The sequence below is a fragment of the Poecilia latipinna genome, unplaced genomic scaffold (assembly GCF_001443285.1).
Source record: "Poecilia latipinna isolate Pla-1442-1.1 unplaced genomic scaffold, P_latipinna-1.0 Scaffold1251, whole genome shotgun sequence".
In the NCBI taxonomy this organism is placed as follows: domain Eukaryota; kingdom Metazoa; phylum Chordata; class Actinopteri; order Cyprinodontiformes; family Poeciliidae; genus Poecilia; species Poecilia latipinna.
The window spans coordinates 126,592-152,705 of record NW_015113867.1 but is presented as its reverse complement, the minus strand read 5'-3'; the positions used below and the strand labels follow the sequence as shown (position 1 = coordinate 152,705).

Here is a 26,114-nt window from a genome sequence, read left to right as displayed (position 1 = left end):
GTAGCTAATAAAGTGGCTGGTGAGTGTATATTGAAGTGTTTGAGTTAGTGGAGACTAATTCTTGCAGGATCTCAGTCAGATAATGTTTTAAATGTGCAATAGAAATAAACTTGAATTTGACTCATTCTTCATGTGGTTGCTTATCTTTGAATCATTGCTAAGGTCAATGATTCAAAGCAACTGACTGGGTTTCCTTTAACTATACATAAACTAACAAAGGAATCCCAGCAACAAACCTCATCTATAAATAAACAACAACGTCACTGAAGGTAATTTAAATAAGCTGTATGAAGTGGCAACCGCAGCCTGGGATGGACTGCATCTGTGAAGTGCTGAATCCAAACCTGAATGAACACCTGTGTTCCTGTGTTTTAACGATGCAGCGTTATGACCAGGAGCTGTTTAAGCTGGCACTGCCATGTCTGAGCGCGGTGGCTGGTGCTCTTCCTCCAGACTACATGGAGTCCAACTACATGGCCCTGATGGAGAAACAGTCCTCCATGGATTCAGAGGGAAACTTCAACCCACAACCTGCAGACACCACTAAGTATGTAACAAGACTCTACTTACTATGTGCTGCTGCATTTATAGTCCTCTCAGAAATGTAACTTGTAGTATCACTTCTGCTGACTGACAAACTGTTGTTTATACATCCTGTTTTTGTCTTTAGTGTAACTGTTCCTGAAAAGCTGGACTATTTTATAACCAGATATGCTGAGCACAACCATGAGAGGTGGTGCATAGAGAAGGTGAGAAGACAAGAAGCCTCAAGATGTCCTAAAGTTAGATTTTATCTATTTATTTAAACTATACACTTTTTCTTTCACTAAAACAACTAACAGTTCATACACACTATCATACCAACACTGTGCACTTTATTAAAAATGTTATTTACACAGCATCACTCATACCCAAGGCAATCCAAAGTATCATACAGGAAAGACAGACTGAAAATAGCAAAGCATAAAAGAAAAGAAAACATGTTATCAAAGCCATTAAAGAAACAAATGTTGAAGCAGTTTATTAGTCAGATTGTTTGATCAAAAACTGCAAAACAGTAACATGTTTTCAGTCCTGATTTACAGGAACCAACAGAAACACATGCAATGTCTTCATCTTTTAGGTTCATTGTTTTCAGTCGCCTTGGTTTCAGAAACGTTGTAGATCATTTCTCAGCAACAAGAACAAGAATGAATGTGGTGGTGTCATAGACAGGGTGGAGTCTCCCTCACCACGTCACCAAGGCTGCATGTCTGCAAAGCATTGGTACAGAGGTGCAGGATGGGGCTCAGCACAAGTGAGATGTTTACTGTTTTTAGGACTGTTTTTAGGAGTCCAAAGAGAGGTGGTGGACTTTTGTAGCCGAGGGAAAAGGTCAGTGCTTTCAGGCTGAGTACAGTTGATTGTAAATAGAGAAATCATCAGAGCTGTGCAGATCATCTGCTACAGATGAGAAATCCCCCAACAAGTCCACCACCTGGCTGAGCTCATGTATCTGCAGTCATGGCAACGGAGAAATACAAAATCAGGGTATGAGTAGATTACATCAACAGAGAGTTGTTGTAAAATACCGATAGGTTTGATTCACTGATTTATTTTTTTTATGTCTACCATCAGTGATATTACCAACAAACCAATATTCTATTCTTGAATGACTTCATGTTTTTCAGTTTTCCCATGGCTGGACATATGAAGAACACCTGTGTGAGAGCAGTAAGACCCATCCCCTGCTGAAGCCGTACAAAGCTCTGTCTGAGAAGGTGCTGCTCGCTTTCCATCCCAAACCAATCATGTCTTTACTGTGAATCTACAGCAACTGTACAAAAAACATCACATTTCAGTTTCACATTTTTTTTATTCTTAAGCTCTTATAAAACTTTGTCAAATATTTTTAGTTTTTTGATATTTGGTTTGTTTAAGCAGTGATCTATAGCTAGCCTGTAACCTTGCAGGACAAGGAGGCGTACTGCTGGTCTGTCAGAGAGTCTCTGAAGACGATGCTGTCATGGGGCTGGAGCATCGACAGAAGCAGAGAGGGAGACACCGCCACCCTCCACAACAAATCCAGACGGATATCACAGGCCAGCCAGGTGGTCTAGTGGAGCAATTCATTCATTCATTAAATCATGCTAACCCGGTCAGTGTGTGAATGGGAGTGGTGATTATGTAGATGATTACAAAGGTCAGTATAAACACTGCATGGGTCAATGAAGATCAAAGGTTGTGCAGCACCATTACTTAGGTATAAACAATTAAAAAAATCAAATAATGATAAACCATTTGGTTCAAACCTCCTTATTTGGTGATTGTCGACTGAAAAAGTTTGCATGGATTACACACAATATTCATTTTGTGCAGCAAAATAATGCGCCACAGTTTTTTTTTGTGTATCATTTCTACACATGGCCCCTGATGTACTTTATATCATTATAAGCCTGACAGTACGATTACATTATTGCCCGTGAAGAGAAACTTCTGACCAGAAGGCTCTGTGGTCAGAAAATTCTTCGAGTGGTTTGTGACATTCTGCCCCTAATGTCCACAGCTGTCTTTTGAAGGAGCTCCAGCTTTCAGCCCAAGACCTGTTGACATGAGCAATGTTACACTGTCCAGAGATATGCAGGTAAATACGTTTCTCTAAATAAACCCTGAAAGTACAAAGCTACAGTAAACATGTGTAAATAATTAGTCACAGGGGTTAAACCTGTGTCTTAAATTAAAAATAAATGTTACACGATTCACTGGTGTTTGCAGTGTAACGCAACCACACATGATAATCATTTTGTTTTTCCAGTCTATGGCTGAGCTGCTTGCTGAAAATTATCATAATATCTGGGCAAGACAAAAGAAAATGGAGCTAGAAGCTAAAGGTAACAAGCAGCACAACACAGCCACACCACCACAGCAAGGCCTCCTGATGTTCAGATGATGCCTTCTGTTATTTTAGTCTGACATTCATTTACCTTCCTAAATATTATGCGTAACTGTCAATGCAATATTCATTTTAGATTGTTTTTAATATTCTACCACAGCCAAACAAATAAGGGTCAGTTACTTAGAGTGGTAGTGAGAGAAGGCCTCCCCCAAAGTAAAGCTCTGCTGTCTTTAGAAAGACATCCTCCTCATGTTTGGCCTCCAGATCTTTTCAGACTGTCACCAAGGTATAATGAATAACTTGAATAAAAACTTAGTTCTCTTTGGGTCTTTTTGCTGCTCTAGATGAAATGGTTTAGGGTTTTTTGTGTGTTTGCTCACTGACATCTTCAGGTGGAGGAAGACATCCTCTTCTAGTTCCCTATGACACGCTGACTGCCAAAGAGAAATCCAAGGACCGAGAAAAAGCTCAAGACATTCTCAAGTTTCTCCAGATCAACGGTTACATCGTATCCAGGTAGAAGCATGTCCATTCTTCCTTGGAGGCTGGTTAGAAGCTCAGTGAAGTATAGTGATATCTATTCTATATAGATTGAATCTTTTTGAGAAAAAATAATCCTTCCTGCATCTTTGGTGTACATGCACAGTCTAATAATACATTTTGCTGTGGTGTTTGCTGGAAAATCATCTGAGCTTCTTAAACTGTTAATCCCCAGTCAAATTATATCAATAACTGCTACAGCATGTATGAGCAGGCTATGTCTGTCCATACCTAGCCTTTGTTGGTTTCATCTCACTCATACAGTGATGAACTGCAAGTTTAACTAGCCAAAGAAAATATGGACAATGGATTGATGAGAACAGGGCCCGCTTTGTGCAACAGAAAATGTTTCAAAGAGGTTCTAGAACTTCAGGATAATTTGTAGATTAACTAGGTCAGGAGCACTTCAAACAGCCCCACGCTAAGGTAATACAGTAAATCTTACACTTAATATACAAACTTTTGAAATGGCAATCTTTTGGAGTTCTGAAGAAATTTGCTGCTTTTATTGTTTTCTGAGACAATTCAGGAAAAGCTGGATTATTGGAACTTCAATTGTTTGAATCTGCTACTTACTGACACTTCAGCTGACATTTGTTATTTAGCTACATTTACTTTAGAATGTGTCAGTGTTGGGTCAGTGCATGCTCTACCTCATAGCTCTGGCTGGAATAGAAGAGACATGCTGGGCTGTTTGAATCTTCTGTTTCAGAGGAAAGAAGTCTCCAGAGCTGGACACTCCAGCAATTGAGAAGAGGTTTGCCTACACCTTCCTCCAGAAGCTCATCACATATGTAGACCAGGCTCATCAGCATATGATGGAGTTTGGTATGATTCTTCAGTTGTTGCCTACTTATGAAATATCACATGACCCCTGTCATCAAATGACAGTCTCAACCATGTTATGCAGCTGAACCCCCTACCAGATCAGCTTATAGACACTAACCACGGTAGGAAAACATGGGAGCTCAGTTAGTCAGAACACCGACCCACACCTCCAACAGTTTCTACTTATACTGCTGGGCTGGCAGCAGTTCATTACATATGAAAGTCTGCAGAACTTTAAAATGAACTTCTTACAGCTACAGTCCTGGACATTGTTGTCAAGAGAGACGGGTTTAATTTCTAAAAATCTACAATGCATTAGGAATAACTTCCTGTTTAAGTGATTGATTATTGATATCAACTAACATACTAGCTCTGTGTTATACATTTAAAACCAGAAGGCCATATGCACTGTCTAAACATAAGCATTATTCCTCACTGTTTGACAACAAATCAGACTGAAAGTATAATTTTTTAAAAATAGAAATTATTTCTATATCCAAGGTACTGGACACATGAGTTTTTCTAAAGAGTTCTTATTACCTTCTCTAAATTGACAAATTGAGGAAAGTGTTTAATGCATGTAAATGTATGCAGATCTCACAGTTTGTTTCTGGTCTTTTTCACTTTCAGATGTGGGAGCAAAGCTGAAAGGAGGAAAGATTCCTCATGAACAGCAAATAAAGTTCTTTGGAAAGGTCACACTTCTTATAGTTTGTTTTTATTCAGTTATGATTTTTATACTATTTTTACACTTTGCTGTGTTTCAGAAAGTCCTGATCTCATCCCCACAAGAAATTTGTCAGTTGATGAATTATCAATTATTGGCCAATTATCAAATGGAATTATTAAATGAAAAATAATTCTCAGATGTATTTCAAAGAGAAGTTTGAGTTGTAAGTCATTTTTCTTGGAAATTCTTGGAAAGCAGAAATTCCTTTATTTCAACCTCCCTTCTTGCTGGTAAATACCACCGTAAGTTTTCAGTCTAAGTAAAACATCAGCTCATCATGTATTTATTGCTGAATACTTTAGAAAGGTGGATTTGGACAGAAATGTAATGATTTAGAATGTGTCAGTGTTGGGTCAGTGCATGCTCTACCTCATAGCTCTGGCTGAAATAGAAGAGACATGCTGGGCTGTTTGAATCTTCTGTTTCAGAGAAAATAAGTCTCCAGAGCTGGAGGTACATATTAGGTGATCAAAAGTAGTGTGTGAGAGCACTGCTGGTCATCATTCGAGCTAACTGTTTGGGAAAAATAGCAACAATCTGTAGTTATATTTAAAATGATGCAAAAACCTGGGGTGTTCAGAACAGTGTTGACTTGCAGGGGAGGAACAGAAAGATCCTCCAAGCCCTAACCCACCCCAGTAATGTTCTTGTTTGATTAATAGATGTATTTACACTGTCTGTGTATCATTTTACCACCAGGTTGTTTTGCCGTTGGTGGATCAGTACTTTAAAAACCACAGGCTGTACTTCCTGTCCACAGCCATTCATCCAATCAGCAGTGGAGGCCATGCCTCAAATAAGGAGAAGGAGATGGTGACTAGGTAAGAACCACAAACCCAGCTAGCTTCAGACTGTGTTGGAGCAGAAGTATGTTCCACACTGAGGAAAGTCTCACAGCACCTTGTAAATGATCGTCTGTACCTCCAGTCTGCATTTCCACATCTTATCTTTATAGTCTTCTTTTTACTAATTCAACTTTCTCATCCCAATTTTGTGAATCTTTTCAGTCTTTTTTGCAAACTTGGAGTTCTTGTCAGACATAGGATATCCTTGTTCGGTAAGGCTGCTTGATCCCTTGCTCTAAAATGCTTCTGTTACTGTTTTGCCAACAATCTTCTCTTGGTTTGATGGAACTGGTGTGTTGCTGTTTTTCTTGGCATGCCATCACCTTCTAAATCTGCTCAATTAGAACAAAGTAGGAATCATGTACATATTAGGTGACAACGCAGTTTACTGGATGGTAAATTGTTCCAGTAATTATTGCTATAAATGATACTATTGTTGTTTTGAGACCATCTTCAAGCAATATATTGATTGTGACAGAATAATGCAAGTTTACCCTCTGACAGACCAATAACCTTTTGTAAAATGATTTAAAACTAGAACTTGAAGAAATTTTAAATATCCAAAATAAAACACAACCAAAAGCATTAAATAAAAGGGAAATAAAAACCACCTTCAGCTGAAACTAAATAGATTATGATATCTATGTCAATTAAATAGCCCTTCAAAAATATGAATCATCATACTGGAAATGATTGAACTCATTTTAATTTACCATGTAATGATGTGATCAATAGCACTGTGGCTAACATTTGGCTAACATTTAATTTTCATACTTTTGTGCCCAACCTTTGGAATCTCTAGCGGTCATTGTCCATATCAGTATTAGCATAGCACCCACACATGGAGAGATCTCTCTTATGGTGCTAAAGGGCACCAAGGATGGAAGCAACAACCCCATCAGACCTCTGACAGGCTGGGCTGCCTCAGCTGCTTATTGCATCTACGGTGCCTTGCTTAGAGGCACTAGATCAGTATACTGACCACCACTGCTCTGTAGACTGTTATAGGATGCTGGTGGTGAACAGTGTTTGTCAGCTTGCCAATGGTGATTCTTCACCTGGTGAGGTCTTCACAGGCCTCTGCTTAGAGGACCTTAATGCTAGCTTCTCCATCTGAGCTGCTACTGCTGAAGGGTCATGACCTGTAGAGGGTGATGATGATCTCCTTTGTTTTATGCAATAAATAGTTTATTCCAATACAGACTGACTGTGATCTCAGTCTGGAGCCTTACAATCCAGAGTCAAATGACAGTAGGGAAAGCCTCTGATAGTCTGTGGGTATGATGGGATTACATGCTGAGCCAAAATCACTGTGCAGAATTGCGGCACAGATGATGACTCAGACTCTCTGTAGTGTGTGCTTTAATGGCTACTGAGGTCAGCTAGACATGATGCCAGTCATTCACCAGGCCAAGCTGACCAAGGTTCCAAGTTTTGTCTGGTTTGTTGTCCAGTCATGATGCTCATGTGTTTTACATGCATATTCTGCACACCTGAGCTTGTGCAGACCAGACACAGATACTCTGTGTATTCTGACCTTTTGGTATTTTTTTTATATTTATCTATAGTGGCTCCTGAATGGTACAGCATGGGCAGTTATTTCATTCTGAGTGCCCTGGTGTAGGATGACTATGTTTCTTTTCTTGACCAACTCTGATTATTCCACTGGAGCCAGCAGACAGCCGTAAACTTTTCTTACTTGTTGGCAAAATCCTTATTCTCCTTTCTATATGATGTTAGCCTTGAGGAAAAAATTTCCATCTAGAGCCAAATCTGTCCCAGCTACTCATGCAGTGGCATAAATGCTTTCCACTTCGTCTCTTGCACCTCCAAACAGAGGCTGATTCATGCCGGAACTCACTAAGATACTCAACGGTTTTAGTAAGGAAGTGTGTGAGATTGTAAAACATATTTAGTTAGTTACAATAGTTAAACTGAACAGCTTTAATTATAATAAAAATCCATTTAAAGGTTCATCTTGCAGAGCATTAGACATGGTAATATCTTTTCCGTCTTCATACAGATCAGAGCAAGCATACAGTCAGATCTGCTTGCCAAAGTGTTTTTATTCTTTCTAGCATTTCCTTAATTAATTATCCAACATATCAATCTACTTTCTGTTCAGTTTGTCAGCTGCCCATGCTGCCATCATTCCACACTCACAGTTCAAGTAAAATAAAAAGCACACCATCCGTTAGTTCTGGGATCCTAACCCATACATCATCTGATGTTCATGATGTAGTAGAATCTAAAACCATACCAGATACCTGTGTATCTTTAGATAGAAAACACTAAAATACAAAAGTATGTTTAAAAACCCCGAAAAAACAAGTGTATCCTCCAACCCAATATATAAATACAAAATAGAATTTACAAGGCTTATACTGTTTTTCACCCAGTCTATGAAAAAAACGTTCCCCACTGTCCCACTACATCATCTTTACTCTCATCTGTACAATTTCAACGTCACTTCATTTCAAAGATGCCCTTAGTAGCTTTATAGCTTTACATCTAAGGACATCTGTGTTTATATGCATGCTTTCTGTTGTGTGTGTGATTAATTCCACCATCCACTGTACCCATGGTAAAAACCCATCAGAGCAGTTTCTAAGGTCTGTGTGCTAAATTAGGCAGAAGATGGTGACAGCGACCCCTACTGACAGAGTGTGGTTCTGGTAGTGTGGCTCATCATGTGGTTTCTGCTCTCCAGGGAACAATGCAACATCAATCGTCAACTGTCTGCAGATACTAGGACAGAGTCTAGATGCCAGGTACTGTTGGTTTTTATACAAAACTTGAAAAATATTAACACATTAATAATTAGCTGTCTTTGCATATTTCACATTGATATAATTTGGCAGCGTACAGCAAAAACTGCTTTGATTAATATAATATTTAAGCACACAACTGTTATCTTGAAGGGCCTACTTATGTCTCCCAGTAAAGCCTAGAGGGCCACATAAAAACGTATGGCGGGCCGCATTTGGCCCCTGGGCCTTGAGTTTGACACATGCATTAGAACACATGTCTTGATGAGTCTTGTTTGTCAGATTAAAAGTACCTTTTGGAAACAACTTTTAAGCAGTTAATAAACACAGTTTTCATTAAGCCCATATTCCTGGTTTTAAAGTAGTTTTTTATTGATCTGACGTACTATTCTAATTACAGCGTACATTAACCCTTGTGTGTGCGAGGACTGTGGCAAATGATACAAGTTTTACGAGTGTGGGGTCGGTTGGACCCCATTTGTAAACACCAGGGTTAAGCATGTAGACTGTAATGTCTGTAATGTTTCAAACATGAAACTGTCATGTTTTCATTAGCTGTAAGCAGACAGTCATCATTAAGGCTTTCTCTAAGGGAAATGTTTCACTTGGTGATAAACTTTCTGAAATAAATGAACTTTTCAATAATATTCTAATCTATTAATTGGGTCTGTATACCCTAACAATAAAGAAAGTAAATGTTATTGCCCCAAGTCATGGCAATAACACCAAACATATTTCTCTCAGGACAGTAATGAAGACTGGGCTGGAGTCAGTGAAGGCAGCTCTGTGGTCCTACTTTGATAGTGTGGCAGAAGATTTGGAGAAAACTCAGGAGAACCTGAAGCTGGGCCAGTTCACCCACTCCAGAGAGCAACCACGTGGCGTCACTCAGATCATCAACTACACCACCTTCGCCCTGCTGCCGGTGCTCTCCTCCCTGTTTGAGCACATCGGGCAGAACATGTTTGGAGAGGACCTAATGTGTGCGTAATGACATGAGTTTGACTATATTTGTTCTCCGAGCAGACTGTTCATGTTTCCAAAATTCTTGTCTCTTTTGTTCCAGTGGATGAAGTCCAGGTCTCCTGCTACAGAATACTGAATAGTCTCTACTTCCTGGGAACCAACAAAAGTATCTATGTGGAGAGGTACTGAATATCCTACACTTCCATTAATAAGCAGTTTACATTTAGTGGCTTAGGCTTATTTAGTGAATGAGGGAATGGTCCCAGCCTGACGCGTCGTCCTGCCTCTGCCTGGCTGGGCTGCTGGGATGTACCTCCACTGCCTCTAGTTGTGCTAGTGAATTACCTCAGATATAGGGTCAGTAGTTTGTTTTAGTCAACTCAAATACTTGGTTACAATCTTCCCATACATCCTCTGTATTTACCCTCTGTCACATGATCTAACTTCACCACTTCCTTTCCTGTTTCCATGCACATCAGACAGCGGCCAGCTTTAGGAAAGTGTTTAGCTGCCTTCTCAGCAGCCTTCCCTGTCGCCTTCCTGGAGCCACAGCTCAACAAGTTTAACGGCTTCTCCATTTACAACAAAGCAAGCAAAGACAGGACAGGTACTCTGCTTCACATTCAGCAGCCTTATTTATTGACAACAGTCAAATCAATTCACCTCAACATCTTTTACAAGTACTTTTACAAAAGCAATGTCTTTCATAGAATATAAAATCACTGCCCAACTTGGTTTATTGAAGACCTTTATGAACTGGAAAATTAAACATTTAACAATGTGATGAGGATGGAAGGTATAACAACATCTTTTTGTTGTAAAAGTACCAACATAAATCAGAAATAAACATTTTATTTAGTGATGTACATCTTAACACTTCTGGCAATGCAACATAGCTTAATCTATAACTTACATTCTGTAGATTCTTCCTGATTATAATCAAATGGCATCAGCCAACTTCACCGTTGTCAGAGGTAATGAAAGCAACTTTTAACTTTTAATAAACTGAGTTTATTAACTGCTGTGCTGGTAGATTGGGAAATTTTTAGAAATCCACATCAAAAACTCGAAAAAGATCAAACTAAACAAGGCAGAGAGTGCATGTTCAGGAAGGGCATTATGAAGTCAGTGGTTGAACTTTTTTTATTTATGGAACCAGAGGGAAAGGAAAAACGAACCCAGGACAGCTACATGGAGGCCTGTTAGCTGCTGTACCTGGGGCCCCTGAAAGTATGACGAGGCTTAATAACAGCAACGTTAATTAATGGAACATACAACACAACTCAGAGCCTACAAAACCAAACAAGAGAAAACCCAGACTTTGTTTCTCTGTATTAGATTTCTGCATCACTTTGTGACATTGTTGTACTTTTCTGCTCTCAGCTTTGGGTCTGCCAGGGCCAGTTGGGGAGGTGTGTCCTTTGGTTCCAAACCTCGAAAAGTCTCTGGAGGAAATCATGGAGCTGGCTGAGTCTGGCATGAAGTATACTCAGATGCCTCATGTAATGGAGGTGAAACACTCATTTTTCAACTTTATTCATTATCATCAAATAGTTCTCCTCAGGGTAAATCATGTTTCCTTTTCTTGGAAGCTCAGTCCAGGAGTGATCAAAGGGCAGTCCAGAGAGGTACTGCCCTGCAAACTTTAGATGCATCCCTTCTCCAAAACACCTGAATAAAATGCATAGCTTGTTAGCAGGCTTCAGGAAAACTGACTTTACTGCAGGTGAGGGAATTCAGGCGATCATTCTGGTGTGTTAGAGTCGGGGTGCTTGTGAATGCAGCAGGATGGTAGGTCTGGGTTGGACCTGGACACCTCTCCCCTGCCTGTTTGTTGTCTCCACGTGTTCTGAGAAAGAGCTTATGTTGCCTCTGTTACATCCATGACTTTCCTAACAAGGGAACCAGAGCCATACATCGACTCAGTTGGATAGGGAGGTGATGATGACACAAGTTTGGGCAACCAATCAGTAATTAACACTGGGAAGTCTAAGAAATCATTTCCAAAGAGAAAAAACAAGAAGGTGAGAGAGGATTTAAATTTGAAGCATTTCCTCAACCAACAAAATAATTGCTGCACTGTTTGTTCAGCATTATTGTTTTGAGAAAAATAGAAGTGGAGACTTCCAACACAGATCTTATACATTTTGCTCATTCCAGACTTGTCCTGTCATCCTGCACTGCTGGCTTTATTCTACAAAAGATGCATACAGTAAACAATAATTCCAGAGAAACCTAGGGGAGAACATGCTTCACAGAAAAAAAGCCTTATGCCCTTGTCTCAGAGGCTAACACAGACTCTAGCAACAATGACCAAAGCGATCCCAAGGGGAATATCCCAATTTGCTACCTGGTGAGGTTATGCATTATGTGTGGGACCACAGTAGTTCAGGAAGTAGGTGTTTTCCCATAACCACTGAGTGGCCGGTCCAAATCCCCACTCCTTGAATCTCAGTCACTTTACAGATATGTCAGTGGGCAAGACATGTCAGGCCCCAGTAGAGGACAGCCTTAGTGCTCTTAGTCTGCCCCAAAAACAGCTGAATAGAATAAAATATCCTTTATTGTTTTACAGTGGAGATATTTAGGTGTTACTGCAGCATAGGGGCAGGCAGGCTCAAACATCTGTATCAATGAATGTGCTCTTTACATAGAACATTTCAGCAACAAGGCAGTTCAAAGTGCTTTACATCATAAACATACAAAAATAATATGATCAAATAAAACATCATACAGTCACCAAATGACAAACCAGTAACACACATTACATTTTATCAAGTGCCAAAATGTCAAGTGATCATCAATACACATCATGACGCATAAATGCATGGATGAGTTTCTCTAAATCTTGCTGAGACATTATTTCTCTAATCCTGGAAATGTTCTTCAGGTGATAGAAGGTCGACTTTGTAACAGGCCAGACTTTCTTGTAATTGGCCAGACATTGTCCATGGCCCAATAAAGCATCAGCATGTGTTTGTCCTTTTCATGTAGGTAGTGTTGCCCATGTTGTGCAGCTATATGTCGCATTGGTGGGAGCATGGACCAGAAAGCAATCCTGACAAGGACGACAGCTGCTGCACATCTGTTACCTCTGAGCACATGAATACACTGCTGGGAAACATTCTGAAAATCATCTACAACAACCTGGGAATCGACGAGGGCGCCTGGATGAAAAGACTGGCTGGTAAATCCACACAAACCATGCTTGAAGCAGAGACAGTATATTTAAATGGACTGTAGATTCTTATTCCCTACAACTTTCTCCTTATAGATATATTTTACTGCAGAGGTAAATCAGTCAAGTTAAGACACATATAGCTACCTTTAACTCAGTTCTGACTAATTTAAAGGCCTCACAGGTAGCAGATGTCTTTGAATTTCTGTTCTTTTTATTTTATGCTTACTTGCAAATGTCTTTTTCTATACCTGTCCTCAAGTCTTTTCCCAGCCAATCATCAGCAAAGCTAAAGCCCAACTATTACACACACACTTCCTGCCTCTCATGGATAAACTCAAAAAGGTAAGTCCCTTTTAGACCTTGTTGTTCTGTGCTCTGGCGATGTGCTACAAAGGCCATTTATAAAGTAAAGGTTCAGTTGCCACTGGCAACAAAACAGAGTCACTATGTTGGAAAAAAAAGGAAAACTTATTGACATGATAAAACTACAAAACCCATGTTACCAGACTGGCCACAAAAAAAAGGTAGAACCCAGCTTTTTCACCAGTCAGTCAGAATAAGGCTGTTAGAAAAAATGAAGATGTTTCAGACACCAAATGGTTCTGTCTACCATGGAATGTTTCATCGATTCATACCTGACAGTATGTCGCTTCTTCTCTTTCATCTTTACATTTCAAACGTTAAAAATGTTCAAGTGTCACTGTTACGACCCGGCTCGCTGAGCCGTAACAAAAGAACAGGGAGACATGGCCTTCAATAAATACGCTCTTTATTGAGCAACAAAACAACAACAAAAACAGCAAACAAGCAGGCGGACCCCTGTGGCCGATGGCATCTCAGCAGGGGGTGCGGAGTGAGCGGGAAAGTCCTGCAAAAGAAAAGAAAGGTCAAACAAAACCAAACAAAGACGGGGTGGGCATGCAGGTCGGGGAAGAGCCACCTCTGGAGAAGACGACTCAGCGCCAAGCCAGCTTCAACTCCTCTGCCCTCTCTTGACGCCCTGGTGCAGACTGCTTATATAGAGAGGATGCACAGTCACTAATATGATAAAACCACTTATATGATTTAAAAAGATTAACTACTGCGCTTTCATTCTGTGAACATGAAAACTTTAATTATAAATATGTTTCACAGAATACCATAAATACAGTTTTGCCTTTCACTAGATTATTTGAACATTCAGTGATTTAGAGATGAGATGTCCATCTCCAATGCTTCACTGTCGGATCCTTCCTCCCCAGAAACCTTGGAGTCGTCGTTGCTTCTTGTATTATCTGGCTCACATAAATCTGGTCGCAGCCCTTCAGTAGAACCAGCTCCCTCTCCATCATCACTACATCCAGCTTCTTCCTCCAAAGCTGCAGATAAATCAGTCAAATCGCTGAAATCCTCACAACTTCCTCCACTGCTGCGTGTTCAGCCGTAGTTGTTTGTGGTTTGATTTACCCCGATTATGATACAAGATGGCGCTGTTGTTTGACCCAGTTACTACAAAAACAGCTACACTTTATTTATAGTAGCCTGTGAGAAATATTTATTTCTAAAGGTTTTTGTGTACACAGAATGAAAACACAGTAGTCATTATGTCAGACACACTTTAACATTCCAGCATTACTAAATCACACCATACTTACAGAATGTGTCAAAATAAGACAAAATGTTTCAATAATTAGTTTTTTATTATCCTTCAGTGTTAAAATGAAAACCTATTATAAACTGAATGAATAACACAGCCCTACATACAGTAAGAGGATGTTTAGCAACTTAAATATTTAAACTGAATGAAGCTTAAACTCTAATTGTTAGTTTTACATTTTCTTTTTGCCATTTCACCCAGTCTTACTGGTATACAGATGAAAGCCAACTATAATAAAAGATGTTACCGTAAAATATTCATAATATACTTACATAAAAAGTCTAAACTTACAATAAAGAGCCTTCATATTAAAAAAATAAAAATTATGAACCTTTTTGTTTTCCTTGCTGTGAATTGTCTTGATATGAAGTGTAAATAAGACTTGCTAATACATTTATTAGAATCTTAATACAAGGATGACAGCTGTTATACATCAAACCAGCATTGAGTTAGATGATGAGCAGCAACAGAGAAAATGAACATGTGAACGTGACGTTATCTTTTTTCATCCTCCTTCTTATTTTACGAGAAGCTCACAGCTCTAATTAAGGAAGTAAAAAAAAGAAAAGACGGACAGATGTGACTTTCAAAGAGAACCTTTGTCTGGCAGAAATGAACTTTTTCAGTAGACTGTCAAATCATGCTGCAGGGTTTTTTTTAAACTGGTGTTGGATATTGATACTGAAACACGCTGTAAACACTTTGTCTCTGTGTAAGACTGCACCAATTTATTCCTGTGTTCCTGTGTAGAAAGCTGCAGTGGTTCTGACAGATGAGGAGCAGAGCAGGGCTGAAGGGAGAGGTGAGATGTCTGAGACAGAGCTCCTCATCATGGATCAGTTCACCATACTGGTCAGAGACCTGTATGCTTTCTACCCTCTTCTCATACGATTTGTGGACTACAACAGGTACAGTGTTGTTGTGTAACACTTGGAAATGTGTGTCCTTGCATCCAATGCGTGTTTGTTTCACCAACTGATCTATGACCAAGTGGGAGTAACTGCTACTTTAAAGCTAAATAGCTAAAACTAGAACATTTTTGTCAACACATGACTTAAGTCCTACTAACCTAACTGATAGGACACTTAATGGAGTGAAGCATGTCACTGAGCTGCCTGATGTATAAATCTATACTACAGAGGAAGATGGCTAAAAGAGTCCAACCCAGAGGCAGAAGAGCTGTTCAGAATGGTGGCTGAAGTTTTCATATTTTGGGCCAAGTCTCATGTAAGAACCTTACTTTTCCTCTGTAACTTTTTTTTTTTTTTTTTTTAAACACAATGACAGAAATTTTAATATTAATAACTAGCACATTGCAACAATTTCAGTAATCAAGCGGTCAAAAAAAGCACAGTGTAGGTTTTAGATGTGGGCCATATGGTGGAAGGAGGACGCACCAGCACCTGATAAGAAATACAACTATTCTGTTAAATGTAGAGTCTCATTGTCTCATTTTATTGGTTGGTTTGGCAGCAGAAGGAGGGTGCCATTTACGTAAGAACTGCCAATGCAAGTACATACAAATGATGCATTATTAACACTGTGATCTCCTAATAACACATATTTTATTTGTAATAATGTGAATATCTGGATGTGGCTGTATGTAATGGACCTGGTCAGGTGTGCATTAACTCAACAGTGATTCAACTGGAGCTCAGGCTTTCTGTCATCTCAAAGGCAGTAGTGGTTCAGTGAGGCACGTTTCAGAAAATGCAGTATGTCAGTGTGACTCTGAGTTGTTTTGTCATCTATCTGTAGAACTTCAAGAGAGAAGAGCAGAATTTTGTGGTCCAGAATGAAATCAACAACATGTCATTCCTTATCTCTGACACCAAGTGCAAGATGTCAAAGGTACGACACACAGTCATGTTCAAAAGGAATAAAGCGGCAAATAATTACTGACAAAAAGGGTAATATCAATAAATGTATAATATTCTTTGTCAATAAGTACTGTCTTATCAAGATAATTTGGACGCATGTTAAAGTAAGCATAGGTGTCCCTTTTCATTTGATTGGGCTTCAGGGTATAGTTTCAGACCAGGAGAGGAAGAAGATGAAGAGGAAGGGTGATCGGTACTCGACTCAGACCAGTTTGATTGTGGCCACGCTGAAACGCCTGCTGCCTGTGGGACTGAACATCTGTGCTCCAGGAGAACAGGAGCTCATCGCCCTGGCTAAGAACCGATTCACACAGGTAGCAGGATGGCACAGACAGACACACAGATGCACTTAGTTTGAATAGTTCACAACAAGCTGAACCTGAGAGGCTGGTTCAGGGAGACTGGGTCAGGTAACTTTCAAAGCTGCCCTGCATGCACATGTGATTTGGGATTTCTTTTCAACTGCTGCATTTTCACCCAGCACAGACTACATGGATTGTACCTAGGGGTGCACCAATTTATCGGCGCCATTTTTCTTAATTTTGGGAGATCGGTGATTGGCCAATTTTTACATATGAAGCCAACCTTATCCACTGTCCTCTTTTGCTCTCTGGTGAGAAATTTGACTGATAGACCAAGTTACGTCTGCACATTTACAATTAACAATAGTGACCCCACTGTTGCCAACTCAACAACTTTCTTGCTATATTGAGCAACATTTCAGACAAAAAAAAATTGGTATCAGCCAAAATCGGAATCAGCAGTTTAAGCTTTTTAATCTGCTGCTCGGTAATTGGCAATCGGCTACAAAACTGGCGCACCCCTAATTGTACCAAGATGAGACAAAAATCCATGTTTGTAGTTAGCAGTTAGCAACTGAAATGTCTCTTTATACTGTTGCATTTCCTTTGCTACAGTCCCGATACTTTAAGACAAACACACTTCTCCTCTTTCATATGGACATTTTACCTTAAAATACAATATGAAGAGTTTCCTATCACATTCCTCAAATCTTGCTTCTATATTTTGGGGGAGCCAAAATGCTGCTAGTTTCCCGTCATAACTGTGTGGCTTGTCTGAACAAGGCTAGTTTGGGATAAACTTTGACCCCATATAAAGTGAGTATTAACATCTAAGGTAGGATGCATAGTATGCCATCGAATATTGTGTTGGCCGCTATGGACATGCAGAACAGAGCCATTCGCAGACATTGCAGTGAGTTATTAACTGTGGAAAAGGACAATGAAGAGATTAGAGGAAGTTTGTAGTTAGTGTCATTGTTACAAACCAAGATTAGAAATCAGAGGACCATACCATAACAACTTTATTTATAAGGTGCTTTAAAACCAAATCAGCCGAAACAAAGTGCTGCACATAATTGCAAGCTAAGCATACATTAAAAGAAAAAAAAAGAAAAGTGAAACATAACGACAAAAAGATTAAACAAAATAAAATCCAAGAACTTAAACAAAACCAAACTAAGTTTAGTTAAGGTTGAAAGCCAAAGATGACAACTTGGCTTTAAGGATCGTTTGAAAAGCAGATAATGAAGGGGGCTCTCTATTGGCTATCTCTGCTCTCAAAGCTGAATAAAGGAATGCAAACATTTTGCATCATAGAAAAACATAAACGAAACATGAATTAGCTTTTCTAAAGCAGCTGTTGAAAAAATGTGCATTTGTCAACAGAAAGACACGGAGGATGAGGTTCGAGAGATCATCAGGAACAATCTCCATTTACAAGGGAAGGTAAAAATGATTTTCTTTTGTTATTGTAACAAATTGTCATTAGATTGCTAAAAAAAAAAAAAAAAAAAAAGAAAATCTGTTGAAATTAACATTGTGTCTTTTCCTATATTGTATCAAGTGTGTGTATTTTACAAGTTGAGTGATTTTCCAATGGAAGTGCTCTTCCTATGTGTAATTTGTGCAGCTGGAAGATCCAGCAATTCGCTGGCAGATGGCTTTGTACAGAGACCTGCCCTACCACTATGAGGACGCATCGGACCCAGAAAAGACTGTGAAAAGAGTCCTGGACATTGCTCATGTCCTCTTCCACCTAGACCAGGTCTTAATAAAAGGACTTCATGCTTCTGAACACATTAAGTAACCTTGCTGTATAACAATAAGTATTGGTGGTTGTTTGAAACAGAGTCCACCTCTTTGTGTTTCAGGTAGAGCATCCTCAGCGCAGCAAGAAGGCTGTATGGCATAAACTGCTGTCCAAGCAAAGGAAGCGAGCCGTGGTTGCTTGTTTCAGGATGGCACCTCTCTATAACCTTCCTAGGTATGATCTGCACTGTCCCACTCATAAATTGGGGACAATTAAGAGAAAAAACAGCCCAACGCTGCTGAAAATAGCCAACCTACCCACCCTGGATACGTTCAGCATTAACTCCAAAAGATTTCTGACTAAAAGGGATTAACTATTCTTACTAAAATAAAGGCTTGATGCTGTCACAGTGTGTTGTGGTTGAGTTGGATTCAAATACAGAGAGGTAGAGGCAGCAGTAGATGATAAACGTTTAATGAAAATGATTAACATTATTTACAAAAATCACAGGGAATGCAGGGAGCCAGAGAAGGTCAAAAACAGGAACAAAAAGCAAGCAGCGTAACAACGGGGAAGTAAACGGGATATAACAGGAGGAACCAGCAAGGAGAAACAGAATGAGTTGTGTGGGGAGGTTGATTACTGAACAGGAACCAGATGGCTGATTGGAAAAGGGTTGCAGGTGTGAGGCGAGAGAGAGAGAAAATGTGGGGCGAGGGAGAGTGTACAAAATGGGTAACTAGGAAAAATCTATTGCTAACAAATAACTAGACATGAGGAACCTAATAAAACTAAAGTAACTAAAGGACTGAACAAGGATAAAACAAAAATAAAGCTGATCTGCACTGCAGACTAAGAAATGAATCTAACACAAATGAAACACTAAACATAACAAGCATAGTAATACTAGAATAACCAAGAAAAGACAGAAGCAAAGGAAAACAGAAACACTGCTGATCTAATCAAAGAATTTAAACTAAGGAACACAGAAATAAGAAACAAACCCAGAATAACACAAACAATTCAAGATCCTGATGGACGCTTCTTGTTATTGCTTCTTTTTAGATAGAAATAGATGGACAAATGGATGAAATTTATTGTTACACATATTTTAGAAACATTAACTAGTTCTCTGAATAAAAGTACCTTTTTGTCTTTAAACTAGGCACAGAGCTGTGAACTTGTTCTTGCAAGGCTATGAGAAGTCCTGGATTGAGGCAGAAGAGCATTATTTTGAAGACAAACTCATCGAGGACCTTGCTGTAAGATATTGTGCATTCAAAGTTAAACAAATAGGAATATTTTGATCCCAACAAAAAAATCATACTTGAAAGAACAGTTTTGAATCATAAATCTAAACTTTACTCAATTGTTTGTCCAATGTGTGTACAATGGTCTGATTGCAGAAAGCAGGTGAAAGAGAGCCATCTGAAGAAGAGGAGGGCATAAAACACATCGATCCACTCCATCAACTTATCCAGCTGTTCAGCAGAACAGCCCTCACTGAGAAATGGTGGGTTCAAAATTCATGTCTTTTTACTCAATCAAATATTATTAGATATTTTTTGTTTTAAACCAATCCAACTGTGCTGCTTGAAAAAACAATTTTAGATTTTAGAATTCATTAAAAAATTGTTTATTGTCAGACTAAACCACTTAGTCTGACAAGGTTCTTCAAAAAACTTTACACCACAGAGTTTCTCTCCCCTAGTGAAGCCATGTCAAATTTTCTTGATAAAATTGATCTTCCATCCTTATCTGAACCTGACAGGGCCACTTTGGGATGGAAGAAATTCTAAAGGTAATGAACACTACAGAACAGAAATGGGTAGGGTGGGTAGAACCTGAATTCTATAAAATGTTAAAGAGCTCTCTAAAAATCCCTTTATTAAAAATGGATCTTCATTCAAAAATAAAAGGTTCCTTACCAACGTCGCTATGTACAGCTAATATATCATTGATTCTTAACAACTGTGGTTCTTATTAGCCTAATCAATGTTGACAGCTAAATTTTCTCCAAGATTCTGGCAAAAAGACTTGAGAATTTTCTGCCCTTCTCAGTTAAATTTGGACAGACTAGCTTTGTTAAAAATAGAAAATTTTACAAACATGACGAAATTACTTAGCATCACTCAGTATTCTACAGTAAAGAAGACACAAGGACTTATTATTAGATGCCGAGAAGGCCTTTGATCGTGTAGAGCGGCCTCATTTATTTGAGGTCTTGGAGAAATTTGGACTAGGCCTTTATAAACTTTGTTAAACTTATATACCTTTCTCCTAAGTCCTGTGTGCTGATTAATGCCTCTAGCTCTTAGGAATTTTTATTGTAAAGATCTACTTGACAGAGACCCTTTGTCCCCTTTAATATTTGCACCGGCCAATCAAAATCAATCAATCAGTCAAATTTTATTTGTATAGCACATTTCAGCAGTAAGGCATTTCAAAGTGCTTTACAACATTAAAAACAGAAACACAGTCATGAAACATTGAATAAACAGTAAAAAAAAAAAGAAGAAAGAAAAATAATAAATAAAAAAAAAATAAATAAAAACATAAAAAAAAAACAAACAAACATTAAAACCTGCATCCCTTTTCATCCGGGGGGGGGAGGACACCCGCACCCCTTTACACTTCCAAGAAGGAGAGATTGTCCCCGCACCTCTCCGGGAGGGGGGGGGGGTTATAGATAAAGAAAATAAAGATAAAAACATTAAAGACATTAAAACCCGCACTCTAACCCTAAATTAGCCATAAGCAAAATTAGGTTATTAAAGTCATTTTTCAGTGGATTTTTGAGTGTTTTGAGGCTTGGGCTGGTTGCTTTGTCCTTGGGAGCAGGGTCAGTGGAGCCGTTTTGGTTCCAGCTGCTTGTTCACTTTTCTTTAGTGGAGCAGGTGTTGAAGTTGAAGGTGGGTTTTGACTCAGAACCGGCCACGCTGATTCATCCAGGTGATTGGTTCTCCCTGTTAGTCGTCTCATGGGATCCGCAGTGTGAGACTTTAGTTTCGGCTTGGCACCCTGAGCATTCCAGGGTGAGCTGCTTGGTGCAGGGCGTACGACCTCTCCGTTGATTCGAGGAAGAGTTGTTTCATTTCCATGGGTAGCGTTGATCTCAAAGTTCACCTCCAGCCGTTGAATCTTCATTTCTAAAAACCGAAGTCGTAGAATACTGCTAATGTCCTTGGGGTCGAACAGAGGCATTTTGCCCTGGTTCAACTTGGAGTTGAAGAGCAGTAAGGTAAAAATAAAAGTGAGAAAACCTCCCAGCCATCTAACCATTGGCAGAGGCTATAAGAAGCAACGATAAAACAACAGGACTTTCAATTGATTTGATATTCTGCAAGATAGTTTTATATGCTGATGATGTACTTCTCTTCATCTCAAACCCGGAAACATCCTTACCAGCGTTAATGTCTACTATAAAGGATTTTGGTTTACTGTCAGGCTGCAAAATTAATTTGGATAAATCAATGCCAATTGGCTTTAACGATGAAACCTCCTATCCATCTGTCTCCCCTTTTTCTTGATCTGAGACAGGATTTAAATATCTGGGGATTGATATTAAGCCTAATGTTGGGGAACTGCTGAGAACTAATCTGGCTAAAGTACAAAAAGAAACTGAAAGAGAGTTTACAAGATGGATGAATCTGCCAGTTTCAGGGATAGGGAGAATAAGTCTCTAAGATGAACATCCTGCCAAGATTACTTTACCCAATGCAATTGCTGCCACTCTGTATTTCTAAGAAGATAACTATAGAGATTGAAGGGGACTTTGTATGAGAGCTTTGCAGCTGCAATGTCCTTTGCTAACATTAGACATTATAACTAGACTTGTTATGGCAAAATTATTAATGAGTGGCTTCACAATTATTTTAAAGGCCAGCAAGCACCTTTGGAGAAGTGGGCATGTAGTCCCTTTAATTTATTAAAAGAGCTTAGTAGCATGAAGAAAACCTATTTGAAGAGGGAGGATAATTCGATTCTGCAAAATACAGTGAAAAGTTGGCTAGATATGAACAATTATATTGGTAGGAAGGATTCTCTTACCTATATTACACCAATTATCAACAGTAAAGACTTCCTCCCAGGGGTGAATTCAGCAGTATTTGGGAACTGGCACAAAAAAGTTATCAAAACAATAGCAGATCTATTTGATGATAATAACATATTGATGCCCTTTCCCCAGTTTCAAAATAAATTTGGCCTCGTATCCAAGGATTTCTATGACTACTTTCAAATCTGTCACTTTGTAGCATCTGGTATTAGGCATTAAGGTGTTGCAGGACCCCTGCACACTTCCTGGGCCAATAGAAAAATTCCTTATCAAATTTACCTTAAATAAAGGTCTTAGTTCGAGATTCTATAATGTCTTACAAATAAGTGTGTTCAGTAAGTGTTTTTCTTTTAAGCTCGTCACACGTCAGTTTGAATTCTAACCACACCAACACTGTGTTGTGTTCGTTCTGTTTTTTAAAATAAATTAAAAGGTGTTACACAAAAAATTATTTAATGTTTATAAAGTCAGGGAAGCAACTTTGAAAGTCTTACACACAAGGTTTTCCCAAAAAGAAACCCTGATCTGTTTGACAAATTAAAAACTGTTCACTGGTCTGTTTTCTCAGTGAAATCATTCTATTTTCTGTGTGTGTCCGTGTGTGTGTGTGTTATATGTTGCAGTAAGCTGGATGAAGATAACCTTTACATGGCGTATGCTGACATCATGGCTAAGGTATCTGACAGAAGCTGTAATCCTGAATCCACACTTGATTTTGGTTCTCTTATGAGAAATTTTATATCGGTACTTTAACTTGGACTGTGTCACCTGTCTCTATAACACTCCCTTCTCCCAGAGTTGTCATGATGAGGAGGATGAAGAAGGAGAAGTTAAAAGCTTTGAAGTAGGTGATTACTCACTAATTGTGCCCTTCACTGTCCTTGGATAATTCAGGAACATTTGAATATTCTAGCTCTCACCAGAAAACTGTCCTGCTTGAATGAAATAGGAGAAGGAGATGGAGAAGCAAAAGTTGCTGTATCAGCAGGCCCGACTGCACGACCGTGGAGCTGCAGAGATGGTCCTTCAAACCATCAGCGCCAGCAAAGGTGAGCTTCACATAGAAGGCCCCCAAATAACGGTAAGTGAGAATAACCATAAGAGAGACAAGCTGCCCTTTCCAGACTACCAGTGATTAAAACACTCATGGAACTGTCTGAATACTGGAAAAATAATAAAAGATTGTGATTGTACCGTCACCATGTCATGACGGGATGGTATGACATGGTAATCTGTGAAAAAAAATTGAGCTCTCTGCCTTAACCCAGGAGGCGGGTCTTAGCACTGTCAGTCACAGTCTCATGTAGTGCTGCTCATCCTTCCTCTTCCCTCTTGCTCTGTGCTACAATGCTACCAGCATAACCTGTCGTGAATGCTCAGGCTAATTAGCATGGTCACTGATGACAGTGGATAAAAGGTTTTCCTGTGGCGGTGAGTTTTTTTTTCTCTGCCAATAGGACATACATCACACAACAAGTAAATTAGTTTGACTGATAGCGCTAAGACCCGCCTCTTGGCTCTGATTGGCTGTTTTTGGTCAGGAGTGGTGCATTCTTAAGACAGTGATGGCAGCACAGGGAGGAGATGGAGGAGAGCAATCTTTTCATTGATTATCTGTCTCATAAACTGTCACGACATGGTAATAAGTGTGTTGGAAGATGGATGGATGGATGGATGGATTGAAATATGCTTCTCTGTATTTTTGGGCCCTGAATGAGAAATACTCATATAAAACGGGGCAGAAAACCCTTGTTTTTCCTCTTTCATCCTCTTTTACATATTACATACATACTGTATTTAGAAATATTTAGTCATAATTGACTTTGTGAGAACCACGTGGCTTTTACTCTACTCATTTACTATAGTGAAATAATTCCTGATGGAAAATAAGTGTAAGCAAGCTAATGGCCATGTTTTGTATGGGATCTAGGTGTTATGGGCCCTATGGTTGCATCCACTCTGAAGCTGGGTATAGCCATTCTCAATGGAGGAAACTCAACTGTACAGCAGGTAACTACTCATGTGTAGTTTCCAACCTATGCATATATACATTCCATTTGATCCTAGTTATCAATCAGTACAGTATGCTCAATTGATTATTCAAAGTAGTTTAAAAAGTTTCTATCTAAGGAAATCTAGCAGATTGCATTGAGTCATTGACTTGCAGCATTCACTCCTCCTGGACCAGCATGTAGCGACAATCACTTGCTTTTCATGGCTGACTTTTTACAGCAATACCATGCATGCATGTAGAGACAGTGGGCAGGAAAAACTCCCCTTTAACAAGAAGAAAACCCCAGCAGAACCAGAACCTGCCTCAGTACAAGCGGTCATCTCCCACAACCAACTGAGGGTTTAAGAAGACAGAGATAAAATATATATAAAATGATTCCTGGATTTGTGGGGGTTGAAGTTCCCAACTGCCTTCAAACAGCTGACATACTTGAGAAGAATCTTAAAACATCTAAAAACACTTATACCTGCCATTTTATTAGTTCAAACACCATACACATCCCGGAAATGGTCTCTTCACAACCGTGGAAGCTAACATCCATGGTCTTTCTTATCTTCACTTTTGGTGATACAGCAAATCAGCACCAAGGAAAATGAATTGTTTACCTAGATCCGGGGTGTCAAACTCCGGTTCTCAAGGGCCGCTGTCCTGCCACTTTTAGATGTGCCTCTGCTGCACCACACCTGAATAGAATAATTAGATCATTAGCAGGGCTCTGGAGAACATATCTACACAAAAAGGAGGTAATTAGGCCATTTCATTCCAGTGTTTTGTACCTGTGGCCCATCTAAAAACTGCAGGACAGCGGCCCTTGAGGACTGGAGTTTGACACCTGTGACCTGGATTGTCTCCTTTGCAAATGTCAACCAAATGGTGTTGCACTAGGTATCTGCAAATAATTTGGAGTTAGGTTTCAAAGAATCTGTTAAAAATGAATCTGAAAATATTGAACAACAAATAGGCGACGGTCCACTGTAAACAAGTCAGAAAGATAAACATGTTAATGTATCCTTATCTGTCCCTTACCTAGAATCAGATTCTCCAGTAGCATGACAGAAACGGCACTGAAATGTTCCCATTTGTTTCCTTCCTGTTACTAAATATTGTCTGACTTATTATGAAGAGTCATTTTTCCCAACCCTCTCTAGGATTAGGGAGACAAGATGTCAACTTTTTTTTTAGCAAGTATCGCCTCACTAAACAAAAACTCTCAGGGAAGTGCTTGTTTTCCATAGGGGCTAGATTAGCACCAATCAGGAGACTTACATTGCTTTGAGCTCGTCTTGCTAACAGTAATCTGGTCAGTGTGTACAGAAATGAGTAAATCCCACTGATGTTGCATGAAACTATGATATGGTTTAGCTCGAGATGATTGTGAGATCCAGGTGTGGACTTAAGAAGAGGGTTGTCTGTTTTTTTTTTCAGTATAGTCACTAAAAATGTATTCATCTTTGCCTCTTTGTCGTTTTGAGATCGAAATTATCGTTAATTGGAGCCATATCTAATTTGGGAATTGAAAAAATGTCATTCTTTTTAAAATTGTCAGAGCACCGCCAAAGGAAACCCAACACCACCAGTCAGCTTGAACCGATTTCTAGTCTCCTCCTTTTTCTGTGTTCAGGAAATAACCCTAACCCAGGAAATCACTTCAATTTTTAGAATTACTTTTTAAAAGCCCATCTAGGGACAAGTGCTGCGAATTAGCTGTTGCTATTGCACCATGATGCAAACATGGGATGATG

At 39.3% G+C, this 26,114-nt stretch overlaps 1 protein-coding gene across 1 annotated transcript in view; it reads left to right on the top strand.

Moving 5' to 3' along the window:
• LOC106960988 (ryanodine receptor 2-like) overlaps nucleotides 1–26,114 on the top strand; it is a 106,812-nt gene that overhangs the window by 45,761 nt on the left and 34,937 nt on the right. Inside the window, exons 28-58 of the mRNA XM_015054422.1 lie at nucleotides 384–547; nucleotides 671–749; nucleotides 1,671–1,760; nucleotides 1,953–2,090; nucleotides 2,546–2,623; nucleotides 2,795–2,870; nucleotides 3,268–3,391; nucleotides 4,128–4,243; nucleotides 4,874–4,938; nucleotides 5,673–5,794; nucleotides 5,981–6,030; nucleotides 8,529–8,589; nucleotides 9,331–9,569; nucleotides 9,653–9,734; nucleotides 10,032–10,159; nucleotides 10,936–11,063; nucleotides 12,547–12,739; nucleotides 12,993–13,075; nucleotides 15,120–15,277; nucleotides 15,509–15,596; nucleotides 16,128–16,220; nucleotides 16,393–16,563; nucleotides 17,938–17,997; nucleotides 18,182–18,316; nucleotides 18,423–18,535; nucleotides 19,467–19,563; nucleotides 19,708–19,814; nucleotides 22,982–23,033; nucleotides 23,155–23,202; nucleotides 23,308–23,407; nucleotides 24,289–24,368. Coding sequence (XP_014909908.1) covers nucleotides 384–547; nucleotides 671–749; nucleotides 1,671–1,760; nucleotides 1,953–2,090; nucleotides 2,546–2,623; nucleotides 2,795–2,870; nucleotides 3,268–3,391; nucleotides 4,128–4,243; nucleotides 4,874–4,938; nucleotides 5,673–5,794; nucleotides 5,981–6,030; nucleotides 8,529–8,589; nucleotides 9,331–9,569; nucleotides 9,653–9,734; nucleotides 10,032–10,159; nucleotides 10,936–11,063; nucleotides 12,547–12,739; nucleotides 12,993–13,075; nucleotides 15,120–15,277; nucleotides 15,509–15,596; nucleotides 16,128–16,220; nucleotides 16,393–16,563; nucleotides 17,938–17,997; nucleotides 18,182–18,316; nucleotides 18,423–18,535; nucleotides 19,467–19,563; nucleotides 19,708–19,814; nucleotides 22,982–23,033; nucleotides 23,155–23,202; nucleotides 23,308–23,407; nucleotides 24,289–24,368 — 3,318 coding nt within the window. The remainder of the gene's footprint in view (nucleotides 1–383; nucleotides 548–670; nucleotides 750–1,670; nucleotides 1,761–1,952; nucleotides 2,091–2,545; nucleotides 2,624–2,794; nucleotides 2,871–3,267; nucleotides 3,392–4,127; nucleotides 4,244–4,873; nucleotides 4,939–5,672; nucleotides 5,795–5,980; nucleotides 6,031–8,528; nucleotides 8,590–9,330; nucleotides 9,570–9,652; nucleotides 9,735–10,031; nucleotides 10,160–10,935; nucleotides 11,064–12,546; nucleotides 12,740–12,992; nucleotides 13,076–15,119; nucleotides 15,278–15,508; nucleotides 15,597–16,127; nucleotides 16,221–16,392; nucleotides 16,564–17,937; nucleotides 17,998–18,181; nucleotides 18,317–18,422; nucleotides 18,536–19,466; nucleotides 19,564–19,707; nucleotides 19,815–22,981; nucleotides 23,034–23,154; nucleotides 23,203–23,307; nucleotides 23,408–24,288; nucleotides 24,369–26,114) is intronic.